General features: G+C 36.4%; 1 protein-coding gene across 1 annotated transcript in view; it reads right to left on the bottom strand.

The window, feature by feature from the left end:
* Window positions 1-4,132: 4,132 nt before the first annotated feature.
* The window catches only part of EVI5 (ecotropic viral integration site 5), a 173,707-nt gene continuing 158,488 nt past the window's right edge, over window positions 4,133-19,351 (bottom strand). The window contains exon 20 of the mRNA XM_021689953.1: window positions 4,133-5,247. Coding sequence (XP_021545628.1) covers window positions 4,936-5,247 — 312 coding nt within the window. The 3' untranslated portion in view covers window positions 4,133-4,935. The remainder of the gene's footprint in view (window positions 5,248-19,351) is intronic.

Here is a 19,351-nt window from a genome sequence, read left to right on the forward strand (position 1 = left end):
TTGACCCACTTCTAAATTTATACCACAGATTCGCAACGAGGGGTGATTTCCATTCTCAGTCCTCCTTACTGGGGACACTGGCAACAACTGGAGACCTTTTGGGTTGTCACAACTGAAGAAGGGGTGGTACTGGCATCTAGTGGGTAGAAGCCATGGATGCTGCTGCACATCCCTACAACGGAAGGGAAAGCCTCCTGCCACAATTTGGCCTCAAATGCCAATAGTGCCAAGGAGGACAGACCCTGGGTTACAACTATCTTGTCATATTTCATATGCCTTTGTAAAGTGTCTTCAATCCTTCAGGAACAAAGAATATATAGTGAACTACTGCTTCTGAAGTAAACAATGTTAACATTGTGATAAAGATGCAGAAAGCATAACTTTCTTTTCATAATAACATATTCAAATTATATATTTGAATATACTTATTAACTTAGTTGCTAATCGATTCAATCACCTAAAAGATAAAAATATCGCTATTAATACTTTCAAAAAGTTAGCATGTTCCTGAAAGAAATAATAAAGCTAGATATCTTGCCTTTCATTAAACTGAAAAATCTCATGTACCAGGCTCTCTGGCACTAATTATACATGGTGGACCAGATGGATATGGTCCCCGTACTCACGGAGCACAAACCTCATTCATGAATAGGTGATGTTAAGCCAAGCATTGGTTTTTTTTTTTTTTTTTATGATTTTATTTACTTATTTGACAGAGAGACACAGCGAGAGAGGGAACACAAGCAGGGGGAGTGGGAGAGGGAGAAGTGGGCTTCCCGCGGAGCAGGGAGCCTGATGCGGGACTCGATCCCAGGACCCTGGGATCATGACCTGAGCCAAAGGCAGACGCTTAACGACTGAGCCACCCAGGTGCCCCAAGCCAAGTATTGTTAATAGTGTATTGATGCCTCTCCCCTTTTAAGGTGAATAGTTTAAGGAAACAGAAATTCTTATAAAATGAAAAACTTTAATAATTGTTTAAAGCAAAGGCACAAGTAGACATTTCAGGTTATCATACAATGTTACAATAAGAAATTCCAACAGTAAAATGAAAAACATTATAATTTTGCATCTCTATAGTATATCTAATGTATTATTCTATTATCTTTTCTTTGGAGTGAAAAGAGAGGATAGCTAGATCAATGGATGTGATGTAAAAAGTTGGATTATAAATAGCATTCACTCCACTTTTAACCAGGAATTTTAATTTCAGGAGAATGAATTAAATTAAAATTAATTCATTTTAAAAAACTTACTGTTTTGTTAATGATGGAGCAGCAGTAACTTTCAGGCTAAAGCACACTGTTTCAATAAAGTAAATCCTTGATTTCATAAAACACTAGCAGTCGACGTCTGGTACTACACAATCATTAAGCTGGCCATGAAAGGGCTTCACCGAAACACAATTCATATATTTATTTTACTTTAAATCTGAAAATGATAGTGTATTATGTAAAAAGATAAAGAAGAATATGGAACCAATTCATTTCTTATGATGTTAGAAATAAAATACTTAAAAAGGTCTAGACCTTGTTTTCAAAGGCACTATCTGGAGAGTAACAAGCTGCATCATGCTCAGAGCTGTTTTTTTTTTTTTTCTTCCAAACTAGCTTGCCAGTTGAGACTTGACGTCTCAATTAGTCATCAAACATTGAGTACCTAATATCTATCAATAGAAAGGGTAGAAATTGTGTAACATATATCTTTGACTGCTTTTTTCAGGAAGAAAAAAATTTACCTTTGATTCTTAAAAGGCTGTTGAAATATTGGCTTGATCTAAAAGTTCTGTTTCATCACCTCAGTGCGATTTCCATTTTATTCAGATCACCTGTAGCTTCTACTTGTAGCGTTTCAACCTAGATGGCAATAACACCAGGAAGGTAACTATCCTGAGAGAGAGAGAGAGAGTGTGTGTGTGTGTGTGTGTGTGTGTTTATTTTATTCACTAATTCCTCCCTGAATATTGTCCAGCTCTAAGTGTTAAACTGAGTAACATTTAAATGACACAAAGTAATTGTGTCAGGGATTAAATAAAATCTATCAAGAGAACATTTTCCAATACCTCGAAAGTCTTAATTTGAAGGGCATAGCATCCTGGTTGCATCCTAAAAACCAGGAAGATTCTAAACCCTTCTAAGGAGTATTTGAATCAAAGTTCTTGAATGAGACGATTGTTGTTTCTAGTTTTTCCATTGTCCAAATTACAAGAATATCAATGGATTAAGGTTTACTTACCATGATTCTTTTAACACCCAATTCCTAACCAGAAAACAGTACTTAGGAAATTCTCTAAGAATATCTTTCAGATTTAGAATTCAAACATGATTCTCGAAAGATGTTCTTATTTTAAAGTCAAATTATAACATCGGCTCATTGAAGCATACCTTAAAGGTCAACATGCCTGTTTGAAAGAGCCACAAATGCCAATAGTGCCAAGGCGGACAGACCCTGGGTCTGGGATTCTGGAATTCTTCCCTTTCTGTCTCCATTTCCAAAGGGAGAGATGTCCTTCCAAATTTGTCTTTGGCACCAAACAGCTGGAATATTTTCCACTTTGAATAGTTGTGAGTTTAAGATCCACTAGGAAATTTTAGTCTTCCAAACCATTAGTTCAACAGCAAAAGCAAATCGTCTGATCTCCTGAGACAACCTTAAGACACAAGCCTACATTTTAGAGGGTCTGCAAACTTTTTCTCTAAAGTGCCAAACGGTAGATATTCTGGGCTGTTTGTGCACTACAGTCTCTGTTGTCTCTACTCTGCCATGGTACACGAAAGCAGCTGCAGACAATACGTAAATGGATAAGCATGGGTAAGCTCCAATAACATAGTTTTATCAATACTGAATTTCAGAGGATTTTCATGTGACACAAAACATTATTCTTTTGATTTTTTCCCCCAACTATTTAAAAATTAAAAACCACTCTTAGCTGTGGGTCATGTAAAAACAGGAAGCTGGCTGGAAGAGCCTTATGGCCTGTAGTTGCTGACCCTTGGTCTACATCAATAGATTTCTTATTGTGGGGGTGAAACCAATCATGTGGCCATGACTCATCTCATTTTACCTGGGCATCAAGAGCTTCTAGGCTGACAGTAATGAACCCCAAAACAGAATCCTAAAAGCACCAGACGATTCTAGTAGAGCTGTGCAGAGTTTGAGTGTTGATACATCTATACCCAGATACAGATCTATATATATTCAGGAAACACATTTAAATCACATTAATTGTCAGAAAAGCAGAGAATTGAGAAATTCATTAGCTGAACCTTTTCAGCTTGGTGTCAGAGAGATCTTAATTAAAACTTTGGCTCTGCTACTTACTAAATTGTAACCACAGGTAAATTACTTAACCACTAAAATTTAACCTGGTGATATGGACACAACAGGCCTATTTTCAATCTTGTTTCTCAAGCAGATAGCGACAAAGGGCTTGCTAGAAAAGCCTAGTTTATCATGTACCATAAAGTTTAACTTCTGGCTTTAGACACAAAACGATTTTGTCTCTTCTACTCCATTCTGTCATGTAAAGTTGTTTTTCTGCAGGCACCATGTTGTACAAAAGTGTACCTCCATATATACTGAATTCTACTTTCCTCTTATCCTTGAAGGCTATTGTTGTCCACAGGCTGCTGATGAAAATGGAAGTGGAAAGCATCCAGTCAACACACTCTTGTTATCTTTACGTACTCTAAGTGTAATTTGGTGCTTCCACCAATTTATCAAAGACAGGCATTCAGGTTTCCAGGGAAAAAAGTCTAGATGATAAAAAGGAAGAACTGGTAGGAAAGAATTCTTATGGCTTTATCTATGGATTAACTAGAGAATCTGAAGATAATGTTCATAGATTATTTGCAGATACAATTTTTGTGTATCTTGGACCTCAGTCCATTGCTTAAATTATATTAAGTAGATATTAGCACTTAGTAATACGTGCTATAACCTCTTTAATCATGAAAAATTTATTGTTATATACACATGAAGCAAAATATGTCACCAGTAGTGTTTTTGAACAAGCATTAGTTCACTTATGAATCTGCTAGTGTTGAATGCTAAGCAAAATACTAAAGCTATTAAAATATTAGTGTTTGGTTTTATTTTCAATTTTCTTTTAACCTAGTATTTACAGAAGTCCTGTTAGAATGCTGAAGGCAGTCATTTGGCAACATGTACATTCTCCATATAAAATGATTTTCAATGTGGGTGATGTAAATTTATAAATATGTACAAAAACCCCATTTATCTGTAGTTAACCTACTACTCTGACCAGTAGGCAACACATGGAAGCATCATATGCACAAAAAAATTAAAATTAAAACAAAACTTAAAACTCTCAAGACAGATGACCATTCATTTGTGTTTGTAAAATTATATGGGGAAAAAAAGGCATTGTATTTGGGAGCTTTCAGTGGCCCACTACTAAAGCAGTAATTTTAACTGAAAAACAAAAAACAAAAAACAAAGAACCCAGAAACACTCCCCCAACACAAAAACACAAGATAAATTAGATGTATATCTTGGTCAAATGTTTGTAGACAGCTGCCCTGAAAACAAACTAATAAATATGCAATTTGTTGAATGAGCATGAAATATTGCACTAGAGCAGTTTTGTCTGAAGAAAATTCAATTTTCCATAGTCCTGAACTCCAAAATGCTTCCCACATATAAACTGCATTTTCTAAACAAGAAACATTAATATTCAGTAATACTGTTAGAACCTTATTTTTCCCATTAACCATATTCCAGTCTACTTTATGGCAATGGTAAGTCAGTGGTGAAGATTTGGCAAAGATAAAAAGGCAGATAAGACTGTAAAATATATATATATATATATGTATATATATATTCGTATGTACATATGAAACAGGTATGTTCCAAAAACCCTTAATCATATAACTGATCCCTTAAAAAACCCCACAGTCTAGGTCACAGTGATGGTCAGACAGTGGTTGAGTACGACTCTCTTCTTGGGGGCTGCTCCTTTCGAGCCATTTGGTTGCCGTCTCTTGTCTCCAACACACTGTCTTCTGTTTCGCTTTCACTACCATCTGCCACAGTGGGGTCCAAAGACATCGGGCCAGATTTTCTGTGCAAAGGAAAACCAACACCACTTTCCCGTAAGGAATTATCCATAAAATCTTCATCAGAGGAATGGAATGATTCATCATCTCCTATTAAATGGTTGACAATGTGGATTCCATCAAAAGGAGGCTGGCCTGAGAAGACCCTCTGGCCTTTTAGGCACCTGAGCTGTCAAAACAAAATCCAAGTTAATATACTCAACTAGGGGAAACACACACACCAAGAAAGCAAATGTTTCATGTTTAAGAAAGAAGATACCTTGACTTTTTTTTTTTTTGCCATTTGTAGATAAAATAGTAACTATCAATTTTTATGTGCCTCCTATGTGTTATGTAATAGGCACGTAACTTGTTATTTTAATTGAATTATCACAAGAGTCTTATGTGGTAGATTTTATCATCCTCATTAGAAATTAGGAAATGGAAACTCAGGTAGAGATACTTGCTGTGGACACATAGCTAATAGCAAAATTTAGATTCAAATTGAACCTTCATTATATTACAGATAATATAATGAACTCCATGCACCCATCACCTAATTTCAACAACTAACATCATGGACAATCCTGTTACACTATACCTCTCCTGTCCCTGGATTACTTTGAGGTGAATCCCAGACATTCTATCAGTTTTACGTAAATATTTCAGCATGCATATCTAGAAGATGTGGACTTTAAGACCATACTCTGAACTATCACACACACTGCCTCAAGAGCATGTCCCCATAATAATGAAAATCAGTTACAAATACTGAAAACTTGGTATGAATCTCCATCCTATTATAATATTCCAAAGACCACCAAACCACTATCAGTCACTCTGGGCAGGAATGCGTCTTCCTACTAATGAGATTTCTCTCTGCATGGGAGGAATGAGTAGTATATAATTTTGCCTTCCCTCCCCTACTCCTCCCCAGGGAGAACGAGCAAGTTCTCTCGTGAGGGAATAGGGGAGAGAAATGGCATGTATTGCTCAGCTATTTCTCTTCTCTTTCCACCTTTCAGAACCAGCTTCTGGCTATCCCAGGAGCTTCACATGGCCAGACCTTCATGTGGACATCACATGCTACCTGTTACTGGGTGGGCAAGTCTGACTAATTCTAGAGCTCAGCAATGAAAAATCCATTGTTGTCACCAATCTAAACCACATTCTCCAAAACCAGCTTTTTCAGGATTAAAGGTGACTTCTTTCTATCATCTCCTGTTTCTTTGCCTAAGTTACCTTAAACTCCCAAACCCGCCGCCATGGATATTACCACTTCTACTACCATATAATTGAGACGTCAGCCCTGTCGTCCTCAAGAGCTTAGGTTTTAAATAGGAAATTTAATTTTGATAAGGTCACTTGTTTAATTTCTCCCACACACCATGAATTTTCTCCTACAATAGAGCAGAAGAGCTAAAAACAAAACAACCAAAACAACAATTGAAAAAAACTAATTACCAAAATCTCCCTTGACTTGCAAGAATTTGGCTGAAATAGGTCCCATGCCTCCTACCCTTCTCATTACTATTAACCTTCAACTTTGTTTCTCAGGGACAAATTCCTGGTCACTCACTATCTTTCAAATCTTAAGATAAAGCCTGTGTGAAATATTCAGGAAATATTACATATACTTTCAAAACTAACGGTTCTGAGAGTAAAGACACTACAGCCTTGCCATACACCTGCCAGCTCTCCTGACAGACTTCCGGGAAGAAGTGAAGAAACGTCAGCACTTCCCTGCTGGGTTGTGAACAACGGGAAACAAGAAGGATGCTGAGACTCCGGACAGTGATGTCTGCCTCAGACCTTCAACCCTAAAGAAATCCCTATGCCCTGGGCCAAGAGAATAAAATTACAGTGAGGTACGAGGTACTTTAAGTAACACCGTCTCCCTTGGCAGGGCAGAAAGGATCTAACCTCGGAGTTGAAGTTTTAGGGAAAGGGCACAAAGCGCCACAAGGACCTCTCGATAGCTGTCATACCCACTGCCTTACTACAACTGTCACGTGCTGATGCAACATCCTATCACCACGTTGCAATACACAACTTGGAGCTCCAAGTGTTAGATTAAGTCAGTTAATCTCTTCCTTTCTTTTCTTCCCAGACCCTTTTGAAGAAATAATCTGGAACACGTGTCTTCCTTTTCCCTGGCTGTTACCAAAGGAGTACAGCAGGGGAACCACAACTTCCCAATTGTTTGGAAAGCTGTAGCTCTAACAGATTTTATTGCAACTAAAAAACTGCAGCCTCTTATCAGATGTAATAAGTCACCTCAAAATATTACATAAAACTAACTCTAGGTGGAGGGGTCATTTCCTCAACGTCAAAGGGGATACAACTAAAGCTTCTTTATTTGAGAACTGCTAATAAAGAATAGCAATAGCATAAAGGAATTTTGGAGAAGAAAAAGGTGAAGGCAAGGGATTCTCTGGTAAAACTGAAGCTATCCCTTCATTATCTCTTAGACCTAGGAGTGTGCTCACTGGTTCTGAGAGGAAGGAGGCCTGTCTATGCCCCGAAAGGGGACAATTGCACAGGAACTCCAGGGTACTAAGTACCTCTAATGTGCTCTAGAAGGGGCTGAACTTCAGGTGAGGATGTCCTGTGAAGAGAGGTTTGGCTAGAGGAAGGCCAGAGCTGGGCCCTCTAACGTGCAGTCTTGGGTGTCTGGATCTAAGAGCTGTACTGCTGATCCTATTACTAGACTTTTAGGAGCTAATTATATTTAAACAACAACAAAAACCAGACAATTTTCTCAACCCTACATACCCACTTCCACAGATATTATTATTGGTAGCACACTCAGATTAGCATATCTCAAAATATGGTCCACTGATCATCTCCATCAGGATAACCAAAGATGATTATTAAAAATGCAGAATCCATACCCAGATCTAAGGAATCAAAATCCGGAGAGTAAAACATTTTTTTAAGAAGTTTATTATTTGTTTAAATAATCTCCACACTCAGCATGGGGCTCGAACTCACAACCCTGAGATCAAGAGTCACAGGCTGCACTGACTGAGCCAGCCAGGCGCCCCGAGAGTGAAACAATCTTACAAGCATCTCAGGAGATTGTTATAGCTCAGTTTGAGAAATCACTGTGGTAGATATTCTGTTCAAATCAAATGAGGCTGAGTCAGAAAGGAGTTGATTTACCTGAAATGGTAATTCTTATTCACAATAAAAGTGCTTCTGAACAAAGAACAACTGCCTGTGTGTGTCTGGTATACAGAAATGGATGCAATCTTTCAGTAGTACAACCAAGCTGTTCGCAGCCAAATCCACTACCTGGTGGGTGAAACAAGGGGCAGCCTGTTTAAATGCGTTTTCCTGAAACTTTCTCCTGGTATAGGGTAGGACCCAGGAATGTATATGTTCAAAAGACCTGAATAATTTTGATGCACATCCCAGGGTAAGGACCACTACTTAGGCAATGTTTGGTCTGTTTGGTTGGCTTTGTTTGGTATCTCCTTTGAATCAATCATAGGATCAGGAATCTGACAAAAGCTACTGACTCTCTTTCTTGAAAAGTACATATATATACTTTAGCATACCCTTCTGCAGCCCCCTGTCTTTTCTAATTTTTGGTGAAAGACTGTTGGGACATCTTTATGAAGCAACAACAAAACAACTAAACTTTGTGAAATGCCAGTAACACACTCATATCATGAAAAAGATTTAAAAAGTATTATTTTTCTAGGTGAAATTAGACACAGGTTTTAAAGTCACTGAATGTGAATGGAAGTACTTTTGAGATTCACCAAGAAAACAGAGGGACCAGGATTCTTTGGAATTTTAAGCAAAGGGACTCTTCTCTGGTGAATCTTGGGATTTCCCCAAAGAAGTGTCTCAGCTAGATCATAGTCAACAAACCCTATCCAGGCATTCAGAACTTCCTGCCAGCTTTTTAAGTTCTCCACGCCTAAAGTTTGAGCAGGGAGTCAAATATTTGAAAAAAGCACCTAAGAGATGCTAGGAAAAAAAAAAAAAGGCAACTAGGAGGAAACAGACTATTGGTGAAAAGAAAACTCTTTAAAAATCATTTATTTCCTCTAAGAAACTGCATCCATGTGTAAAAAAAAACAAAAACAAAAAAACCAGAATGCTCTAAAAGAGGTTTCAGACATAAATTTCTCTGACCTGAAAGACATGAGCTTTGAGACTGAAAAAGCCTATCAAGTATCCATCATGATGGATAAAAGTAGACTTATACGATGGTACCTCACAGTGAAATTTCAGGACACTGGGAATAAGAAAAGATAAAGCATCCAGCCAAAAACAAAAACATGTTGTATATAAAAGATTAAGAATCACGATAGGGGCACCTGGATGGCTCAGTCCATTAAGCCTCTGTCTTCGGCTCAGGTCATGATCTCAGGGTCCTGGCTCCCTGCTCAGCAGGGGGCCTGCTTCTCCCTCTCCCTCTGCCTCTCTGCCCTGCTTGTGTGCTCTCTGGCTCTATCTCAAATAAATAAATAAAATCTTAAAAAAAAAAGAATCACAATGATATTAGACTTCTCAACTCTAAAGAGAGTAGAGCAAGGCCTTCAAAATTCTGAGAAAAAATTTCCAACATACATTTAAAAAACTGTAATTACAGGGGATAATTTAGTGGATTCCTGTGTTGTCATCACCTAGCTATTTGGAAGCAAATGAAAAAGGATTTTTATGTTTTTTTCTCTTAATAAATACGATCACATTTATTTTCAATAGCTTTTATTCTGCCACCAGGAATATTTGAGCATGCCTATTATATCCAGCCTTGGCCAGCATGACCATTACATATTTTTCTTCATCATAATATGCACTATTATTGTCACTTGGTTTCTTTGATTACTGCTGGGATGGTTGAGAGTTTCTTTTGTTTTCTTTTTATCCCAGTATAGTTAACATATAGTATTATATTAGTTTCAGGTGTACAATATAGTGATTCAACACTTCCATACATCATCCAATGCTCATCACAAGTGCCCTTTTTAATCCCCATCACCTATTTCACCCATCCTCCTGCTCACCTCCCTCTGTTAACCATCATTTGTTCTCTATAGTTTAAGAGTCTATTTCTTGGTTTCTCTCTCTCTTGAAATACAGTTTTTAAATAATGTTAGCCTATTGTACTCGAAGAGGTCTTAGAAAAATATAACACATAATCTAATTCTGGAGTCCTTACTTTTGGGAGAATGTTGATGATGTTTAACAGCACCCTTTGACTTCCTAATTCTCCAGATCAACAATTAATAAACTGTGTTATATATAAGAACCACCTGGGATTTATTTTTAAAATATATAGATTTTTGGGCCCTCCTCTCAGACACCTGGACTCAGCAGGCAGGACTCAGGAATCTGTATTTTAAACAAGTACTCCAGGTAGTTCTTTTTTTTTTTTTTTTTTAAAGATTTTATTCATTCATTTGACAGAGCAAAAGCATAAGCAGGGGGAGCTACAATCAGAGGGAGAGGGAGAAGCAGGCTCCCCACTGAGCAAGGAATCCAATGAGGGGCTTGATCCCAGGACCCTGGGATCATGACCTGAGCTGAAGGGAGAGGCTTAACCAACTGAGCCACCCAGGTGTCCCTCCAGGTAGTTCTGAATAGGATGATCCATAGATCACATTCTGAGAGACACTGCTCTAAATGGGTCATATTTAGGGATTTACTATATCAGGATCATGTTAAGAAAATTTGGTAAGGGTAAATAAATTTGAACTTAAGATGTTCTTGTTAATTTATCCCTGCCATTATCACTGTCATATTTTAAAAATACAATGGCCTAATGTGGACACACAACTAACTTGGGGGGAATAAATGAAAATATAAAGAACTAGAAGGCTAATAAATATTTTAAGATATGACACCTTCACCATCTAGTTTCAAATCTAGTTCCCATGGGGTAAGTGTTTCAGAGGATACATCACTGAGGAACACCATCCAGTTTTAGACATCTCAACATCTCAGTTTATAACAAAGTGAGAGAACATATGTGTTTATAAAACAGAGTCAGAGCCTTCTCTCCTCCTCCTCCTATCAAATGTCAACCTTCAAATTCAAACTTTATTGTGAGGATCAGCTTCATATTCAGGTGACAGACTATACCTTTTAAAGGATAACATGTCTAACTTTAGGAGTACAGTTCTAGCTTTACAGCCCTTGATTTTCTTAAAGATTTATTTATTTATTTCATAGGATGGGGAGGAAAGAGGGAGAGAGAAACTCAGCCTCTGTGCTGAGCCTGATGCAGGGCTCACTCTCAAGACCCCAAGATCAGGACCCAGCCAAAGCCAAGAGCCGGTTGCTTAACCAACTGTGCCACCCAGGCGCCCATAAGCAGCCTGATATTAAAGAGTATATTCTGTATGATTCCATTTAAATAGTTTAAAAAAATAATTTAAAAACAAGAAAAAAAAGGAGAAAAATTTGGAGTTCAGTAATAGATAACACAAAGTTCATTAAACTTACCCTCCTTGCATTTGTGAACATTTGAAAATTTCCATAATAAAAAACATGCACATTAAAAAAATAAGGTCATCAATAAAATCTCTCAAAAACATTTCCAAGTTCATTTGTAGCTGACCATTTGATACGCAGTTACACTCACCATAACAAAACCCCAAATAATCCAATGACAAAAAACAAAAAAATAAAAACTGCTTCCTTTACATTTTAAAGGTATTTCTTTTTTGTTTTCTGGTATTATTTTGATATTAGTAGTTAAAATATTAGCATTTTAATAATTTTATAGCATATTTAATACACCAATAGGCATAAATATTTTCATAAACTTTAATACTGTATTGATTGACACATATATATATATTTGAGTGTATTATTTATGGGTAAGTTTTTTCCAAGTTATAATGAATACTTAAAATCAGCACCGTCTGGATGGCTGCTATACACACACACTACCACTTCTGTTAGCCTCTACAGAGGCAGACTGTTTCTTAATCCTTTTTGTATCCTAGAACTCAGTACTCTGACTTGACAAGAGTGGGCACATAAGAAATATGGATGAACTACACTGAAAAGATAACAGGATTCTCGAGAAAGCCCTCCGGTACTAATTATTCATCTCACCCTTTTTGAATAAGAAGAAGAAGAAGAAGACAGAGGGGAGTGCTAATATACGAGACCCCAATAAATGCACTGTTTCTTACCTGATATGGACTGCTTCATCATGTTAGGCATGAAGAGACACAGTAAAGAAATAAAAACACAGAATTTGTTTAAATAATACTTAAGATATGCTGACATACTCATTACAGCTTAAAAAGCTAACAAAATCTTAACCTCTCACTAGCTTCAAAGAGATTGGATTTTAAGATTTCTCTGCATGTATTCAACAATACCTACCCAAAGAAAGTATTTAGTAATTAGAAAAAGAAAGTGTTAAGATATTATACAACTTATGAAGAATATAGCACAAGAGGCAGTATAGCTAATAAGAAAACAGGAAACTGTCATGTTCATAGTCTGATGAACGTAGGTTTTGACAGGAAATAGCAGAGTTTCTAATTGCATGATAGTAAAAATTCAAACACTAAAAACTAGTATTAAAACTTATTACAGCTATTTCACATAAAGATTATCAGTAAAATTTGAAAGCAGGGAGAAAACCCTGGAGGAATGAATATTCTGAAGGCCCAAAGGACTTCATAATCATTAAAGATACACAAGTATTTAAAAAATTTCTCATTAGTCTACTTCATTAGCTAAACCTCTAGAGGTTAAGATAGAAGTTTCTTTTGTAAAACAGAGAAATGTTATAGCTTTAAAGATTTGTAGCCTTTAAATATAACTTCCTAATAAATAATAGAGAAATCTGTGCTGAGAAATTTGATCACCTGGGCTAGTGTCCATGTGGATAGAGTACACATGTTCTCTATGTGTCCACTTTCTTCTAGTAATTTTAGAACACTGGTAACTTGAAAAGGTTTGGGTTGATTTTTGCAGTTGATTTTAAAGAGACACAACAGATTATCCTTCCTCAATTTTAATGTGTAGGGGTAATAAAATTAATAATAAACTCATATTTATATGAGGTTTTACAGTTAAAAGTGCTTCCATGCATATTATTTATTTCAAGTTATTTCAAGTTAAGAAAATTTCCCCCGTGTGTGACTGGAGGCTGAATTGTACAGACAACTACCACTTTCTGAGATTCAAAAGAATAAGAAGGGCTGCACTGAATATTCTGAAAGACAATCAGTCCACAACAAAGTGGAAAAAAGTCATCCACACACCAAAAAAACCCCTAACCAAATGAACTTTGATCACTACCAGACAGGGTTTAAACCATTTAAGTGAGTCATGTGATACCAAGCGAACTGCAAAACAGATACAGTTAAGTTTCCAAGACTGAGTCATATCAGATTATAAAAGCTCCTATTTGTACATTTGGGTTTATATAATCAATCTTTGTAAAACACTGAACTATCCTTGTTAATGCTAAATGTAACATTTCTGTAAGTGATGTATAAGATATAAAATTTTATATGAGAAGATGGACATAAAGTTCAATAATCACAAAGATTTGTATTTCTAAGTTCTAGAGGCTTTGCTTTCTTTCTCCAAAGCATAATCAGTAATTTTGTTGAAATCCTTACATAATAGTTTAATAGTGTTCTCAGTTTTCAAAATGTAAAAGGGAAATGATGTGCTAGATTAATTCTCAATTATCAGCTTTTTTCAAAAATGAATTGGACACATGACAAAGATTAACTAGCCATAAGCACCCAAACCAAAAGATTTCCAGTGAATCAGAACAGGAAACCAATAAAAGCAATCAATTGGAGGTCATGACTTTTTGATCATTGTATTACACAGACAGGAGCAAAAATTCAGACCTAGAGTACTTAAAAGTAGATTAAGTTGAAAAACTCAAGAATTTTTTTGAAATAATACAAAATAGACAATGTTGAAAGTGGTTCTGGCTTTAAGCTAAGTAAATTATTTTTAAAAACCAGATAAAGCACTTAAAATTTAAAAAACATACAGATTCTGTGTTAAATGTATAAAATGCAATAGTTAAAACTCATGCTTTTAAAAGCAAAGAAGATATATGTACCCACAATAATAAGTGAAAAAGGTGGAAAGGAAAGTCTGGCACTGAAGAAATTTATATTGTGCATTTGTTACCAGAGAAGGAGAGAGGGGGAAGAGTTAAGTCATTTAGAAAGAACTCTTAGTCTTTCTATAGTGTATACTTAGATTTATCCAGTATACTACGGCAAACAAAATGAAACTGCATGGTACTCTTCCTGGCAGCTGACACATCTTGATAAAATTGAAACCATTAACATTATTTAGAAGGTACTATAATGTCAATGGTGATGAGGTTAGGAATATATGAGCTTCTATGTAAATTTATGACCAATTACAGGAAATAAATCACTTCACACTTGTTTCACTCTGAACTTTTAAAGCTACATCAAAGTACATTTCATTTGATTTAACCTTCAGCTGAAGCACTGAAAAAATTCAAATGTTTAGTAAAACATCCTCATCAAAACAAAGTACTTCTTTTCTATCTGGATTGAACCATTAAGAGGAATCATTCTTCTCTAAGCTAAGATCATAGGTTTTCTCAGTCTCTCTTATTCAAATTTTAATCACTTATCTGATAAGGGACTTATATCTAAAGTATATAAAGAACTCTTACAACTCAATTATAAAAAGACAACCCAATTACAAAATGGGCAAAGGATCTGAGTAAATATTTTTCTAAAGAAGATATAGATGGCTAATAAGCATACGACAAGATGCCCAATATCATTAGCCACCAGACCAGGAAAACACAAATCAAAACCAAAATGAGATGACATTCATAGTTACTAGGATGGCTGTAACAAAAAGGAGAGATAATATCAAGTATTGGCAAGCATGTGGAGAAATTGGAACCCTCATACACAGCTGGTGGAAATGTAAAATGGTACAGCTGCTTTGGAAAACAGTATGGCAGTTCTTCAAACGATTAAACAGAGTGACAATATGACCCAGCAATTCCACTAGTAACATTCAAGACAAATGAAAACATATGGTCACAATGAAATTTGTACATTGAATGCTCACAACAGCATTATCTATAAGAACCAAGAGGTGAAAACAACCCAAATGTCCATCAACCAATAAATGGATAAATAGAATGTGGTATACCCATTTGATACAATATTACAAGGTAATAAAAAGGAATGAAGTAGGGCACCTGGGTGGCTCAGTTGGTTAAGCGACTGCCTTCGGCTCAGGTCATGATCCTGGAGTCCCTGGATCGAGTCCCGCATCGGGCTCCCTGCTTGGCAGGGAGCCTGCTTCTGCCTCTGACCCTCCCCCCTCTCATGTGCTCTCTCTCTCTCATTCTCTCTGTCTCCAATAAATAAATTTAAAAAATCTTAAAAAAAAAAATTAAAAAAAAAAAAGGAATGAAGTACTGATACATGCTACAACATGAATGAACCTCGAAAACATTATGCTAATAAAGAAACCAGTCACAGATGACCATATATTGTATAATTCCATTTACATGAAATGTCCAGAATCGGGAAATCTGTAGAGCCAGAAAGTAGATCAGTGGTTGCCTAGGGCTGGGGGAAGGGAGCATGGGGGAAATGAGGAATGACTGCTAATGGGAGTGGTATTAGTTTTTGGAGTGATAAAAACATTCTAAAATTGTGATAATGGCTGCACAACTCTGTGAATATACTAAAAATTACTGAATTGTACACTTAAAATGGGTGAACTGTACTATATGTGAATTATATCTCAAATAAACCTATTTTAAATATATATATTTTATGGGTATGTTTCCAATGGAGATATTGCCACATTGAAAATAAATAATTTTCTATTTAGGAAATGTAGAAAATTTGACTTAAAAAAATTCACCAACAATGTTTAATCTTCAACATCCAATTTTTTCCTCAACAGAAAAAATGAAGTGGTGGCTACCTTCTCCAGCTTCATTTTAACAGGCAGAAAATATTTGCAGTAAAAATATTCTGCTTTAGACAGAAGTATTAAGTAAAAGATGAATGCATTTGTAACATTCAGTTTTTTCCAGAAACTAAAATTAACTCCTGATGGAAAAATAATTTTAAAAATACATAATATACATGTATAGCCACAGACCTACACTATTTTGTCACTGAACACAAAATGAGTTTTCAAACAGAAAAGGTTAGTATCCCTCTCTTCCTCATTCTGGGGTGCTCATAGGCTGCTTAGTTAAGATTGGGCACTTGTAAACCACATGACCTCATGAATGCTATCTTATCATATCACAGGTTCCTCAGACTGACCACAACAACTTAAATCAGACAGGCAGCAAAGTAGCACTAAGTCTTGACACATATTATTGGTATGACATTTTAGCTGTCCAGTTCGTGGGGAGTGAAAATCTGATTATCTCAAGTCCAACTGCATCTGTGAGATAGGGTCCATGAAAGGCACATGATTTACTGCACTAAAGACTTCCAACCACAATTTAAAATTTTTAGTTTTTGTAAATCTGAGGGAGCTAGCTCATCTTTTATCAATTCTCCTTTAGTTGACACTTAGTTAAGTTTGTAGAACACATTTACAAACATTCCTAGTTTGAAAAACTGTCAATACGATGTTATTGTTTCTTTTAAAAACTAGCATTTTAAAACTGAATTACTTGTTGCAAAAGAAAACAAGGTTTTAAAAATGATTGGCTATATTTCAAAATCTTGGCATAGCTGAAGAAACTGGACTTTTAGATTTAAGAATATATAACACTAAAAAACAAGTGTGAAGTATTGGGTAGCTTGAATAATAGGAAGAGAATATCTAAATTAAACTGAATAGATTCAAACTCGCTCTCAAATGCACTGTTTGGGCCAAGGTCTTAAAGAGAATATAATTCAAAGCATAATCAAGGAAGAAGACTCTATTTTCTGGATTTCCTCTCGTTTGATTAAGAAAGCTTTACCCTCGGCCATCAGATCAATCTCTCTGAAAGCTGTTTTCAGAACCACACACGACAAACTGATCAGGCTAAGCCTCTGGTTTCAGAAGTGTCCCTCTCTACTGATTTCCCTGTTATTTTATAGCTGCTCCTTCTCTCTCTCTTGAGCTCGTTATTTGCCTCCAAACCTTTGCATATGATGGCCTCTCTACCTAAATACTCTTCTACTCTCCTTTTTCTGGCTATCTTCTTTTTTTTTATGATTATTATGTTATGTTAATCACCATACAGTACATCATTAGTTTTTGATGTAGTGTTCCATGATTCATTGTTTGCGTATAACACCCAGTGCTCCATGCAATACGTGCCCTCCTCAATACCCATCACCAGGCTAACCCATCCTCCCACCCCCTCCCCTCTAGAACCCTCAGTTTGTTTTTCAGAGTCCATCGTCTCTCATGGTTCGTCTCCCCCTCCAATTTCCCCTCCCTTCATTCTTCCCTTCCTGTTACCTTCTTCTTCTTCTTCTTCTTTTTTTTTTAACATATAATGTATTATTTGTTTCAGAGGTACAGATCTGTGATTCAACAGTCTTGCATGTCCTGGCTATCTTCTATTCCTCCTTCGACATAGTTTAGGTAGCTCCACGCCCAGAGACTTTGGACACATTTCTAGGCCACGGTGCCACGTGGTTCTACCACAGCACTGTCCATACAGACTGTTCTCCCTACCAGTCTGAATTCCTTCACAAGTGGGACAATGACTTTTAGATAACTAGCACAGGATGGGGATGGAAAGCACTTTAAAGATTATTTAGCATGACTTCTTTAGGATGCAGTAAATGAGACAAGGCCTGAGGCATGCTTGGGAGCTAAATGATATCCAAATGCTCACTGACTGAATGAATATATGAAGTAAATTGGCATCCTAAGGGCACATAGTTAATCAGTGGTAGAACTAGGCCTAGAATTCAGGTCTCCTGACTCTAAGCCCAATGTTCCAAAACTGATAGTTTCTCAACCATGTGTAGTAAGTTCTTTTTGGAGAACAAAGACACAAAATTCAGAAACAAAACTAAACATCAAATTAAAAAAACAAACAAAATAATCTGGAACTGTTATTAAGAATTTGATAAATTACACATATATCTATAATTTTTCCTCTCTTCTCCCTTTTATGGATGTGTTTAGAAATACTGGCATGATAATGAACGGAGAAAGTAAGAGTTAGATGAAGAGTAGGGATAATTAGTTTTTTTTTTTTTTAAGTTGGCTCCCATCCAGCTGGAGCCCAACAGAGGGCTTGAACTCATGACCCTGAGATCAAGACCTGAGCTGAGATCAAGAGTCAGACGCTTAACCAACTGAGCCACCCAGGAGCCCCAGGATAATCAGCTTTTGAATAAGTGAAAAAATTTAAAAATGAATACACAAGTCTTGAAACCTGAGTATACGAGTAAGTTCACTGGACTTTAAAACTGTAGCTCATTTGGTTGCTCACATCAGGCTGAATGAAATCTTTAAGCATATCCTATTAGTTTCACTTAAATGTTAACAAGTACATCTAATTCTGTAGTCATGTTAAAATCTTATTGGTATTATACATATTACTGAAATGGTTTTTTTTTTTAATTATATGGTTTATTTGTGTGTGGTCTAAGTCAACTGTTAACCATGTAATTCATTGCAGGGGAGAGAGACAATCTTAAGTAGGATCCACGCCCAGTGCTGAGCCCAATACAGGGTTCAATCTCACAACCCGGAGATAATGACCTGAGCTGAAATGAAAAATCGGAGGCTTAACTGACTGAGCCACCGAGGTACGCCTGAAATAGTTTTAAGCATTTATATCTTATTTTTCTCATGTCTAAGATAGAAGAATATGCTATTAGATGGTGTTTTCATGGGAATGCTAATGGAATAAGTCTCTTCTATCCTTAGTCAATGAAATCTATTTAAGAACTGCTTTATAAGCAACTATAAAACCTGTCACTACAGGTGTTATAGTTAGTTCTAGTTTCTTTAAGAAATGCTTATTATTGGGGCACTTAGGTGGCTCAGTTGGTTAAGTGGCCAACTCTTGATTTCAGCTCAGGTCATGATCTCAGGGTCCTGGGATCAAGCCCTGAGTCGGGTTCCACGTTCAGTGAGGAATCTGCTTGAGGATTTTCCCTCTTCCTCTTCCTCTGCCCCTCCCGTCATTTGCCCTCTCCCACTCTCTATCTCCCTAAAATCAATCAATATTAAAGAAAAAGAAAAACGGAAACGCTTATTATCATCTGCCTTTACTTCTCATAACCTAAGTGGTATCTGACATCCAGTTTCCCTTAAGTGGTTTTTTATGACTTCCATTTCCAATCTAATTG

The sequence above is a fragment of the Neomonachus schauinslandi genome, chromosome 4 (genome assembly GCF_002201575.2).
Source record: "Neomonachus schauinslandi chromosome 4, ASM220157v2, whole genome shotgun sequence".
NCBI classification, from domain to species: domain Eukaryota; kingdom Metazoa; phylum Chordata; class Mammalia; order Carnivora; family Phocidae; genus Neomonachus; species Neomonachus schauinslandi.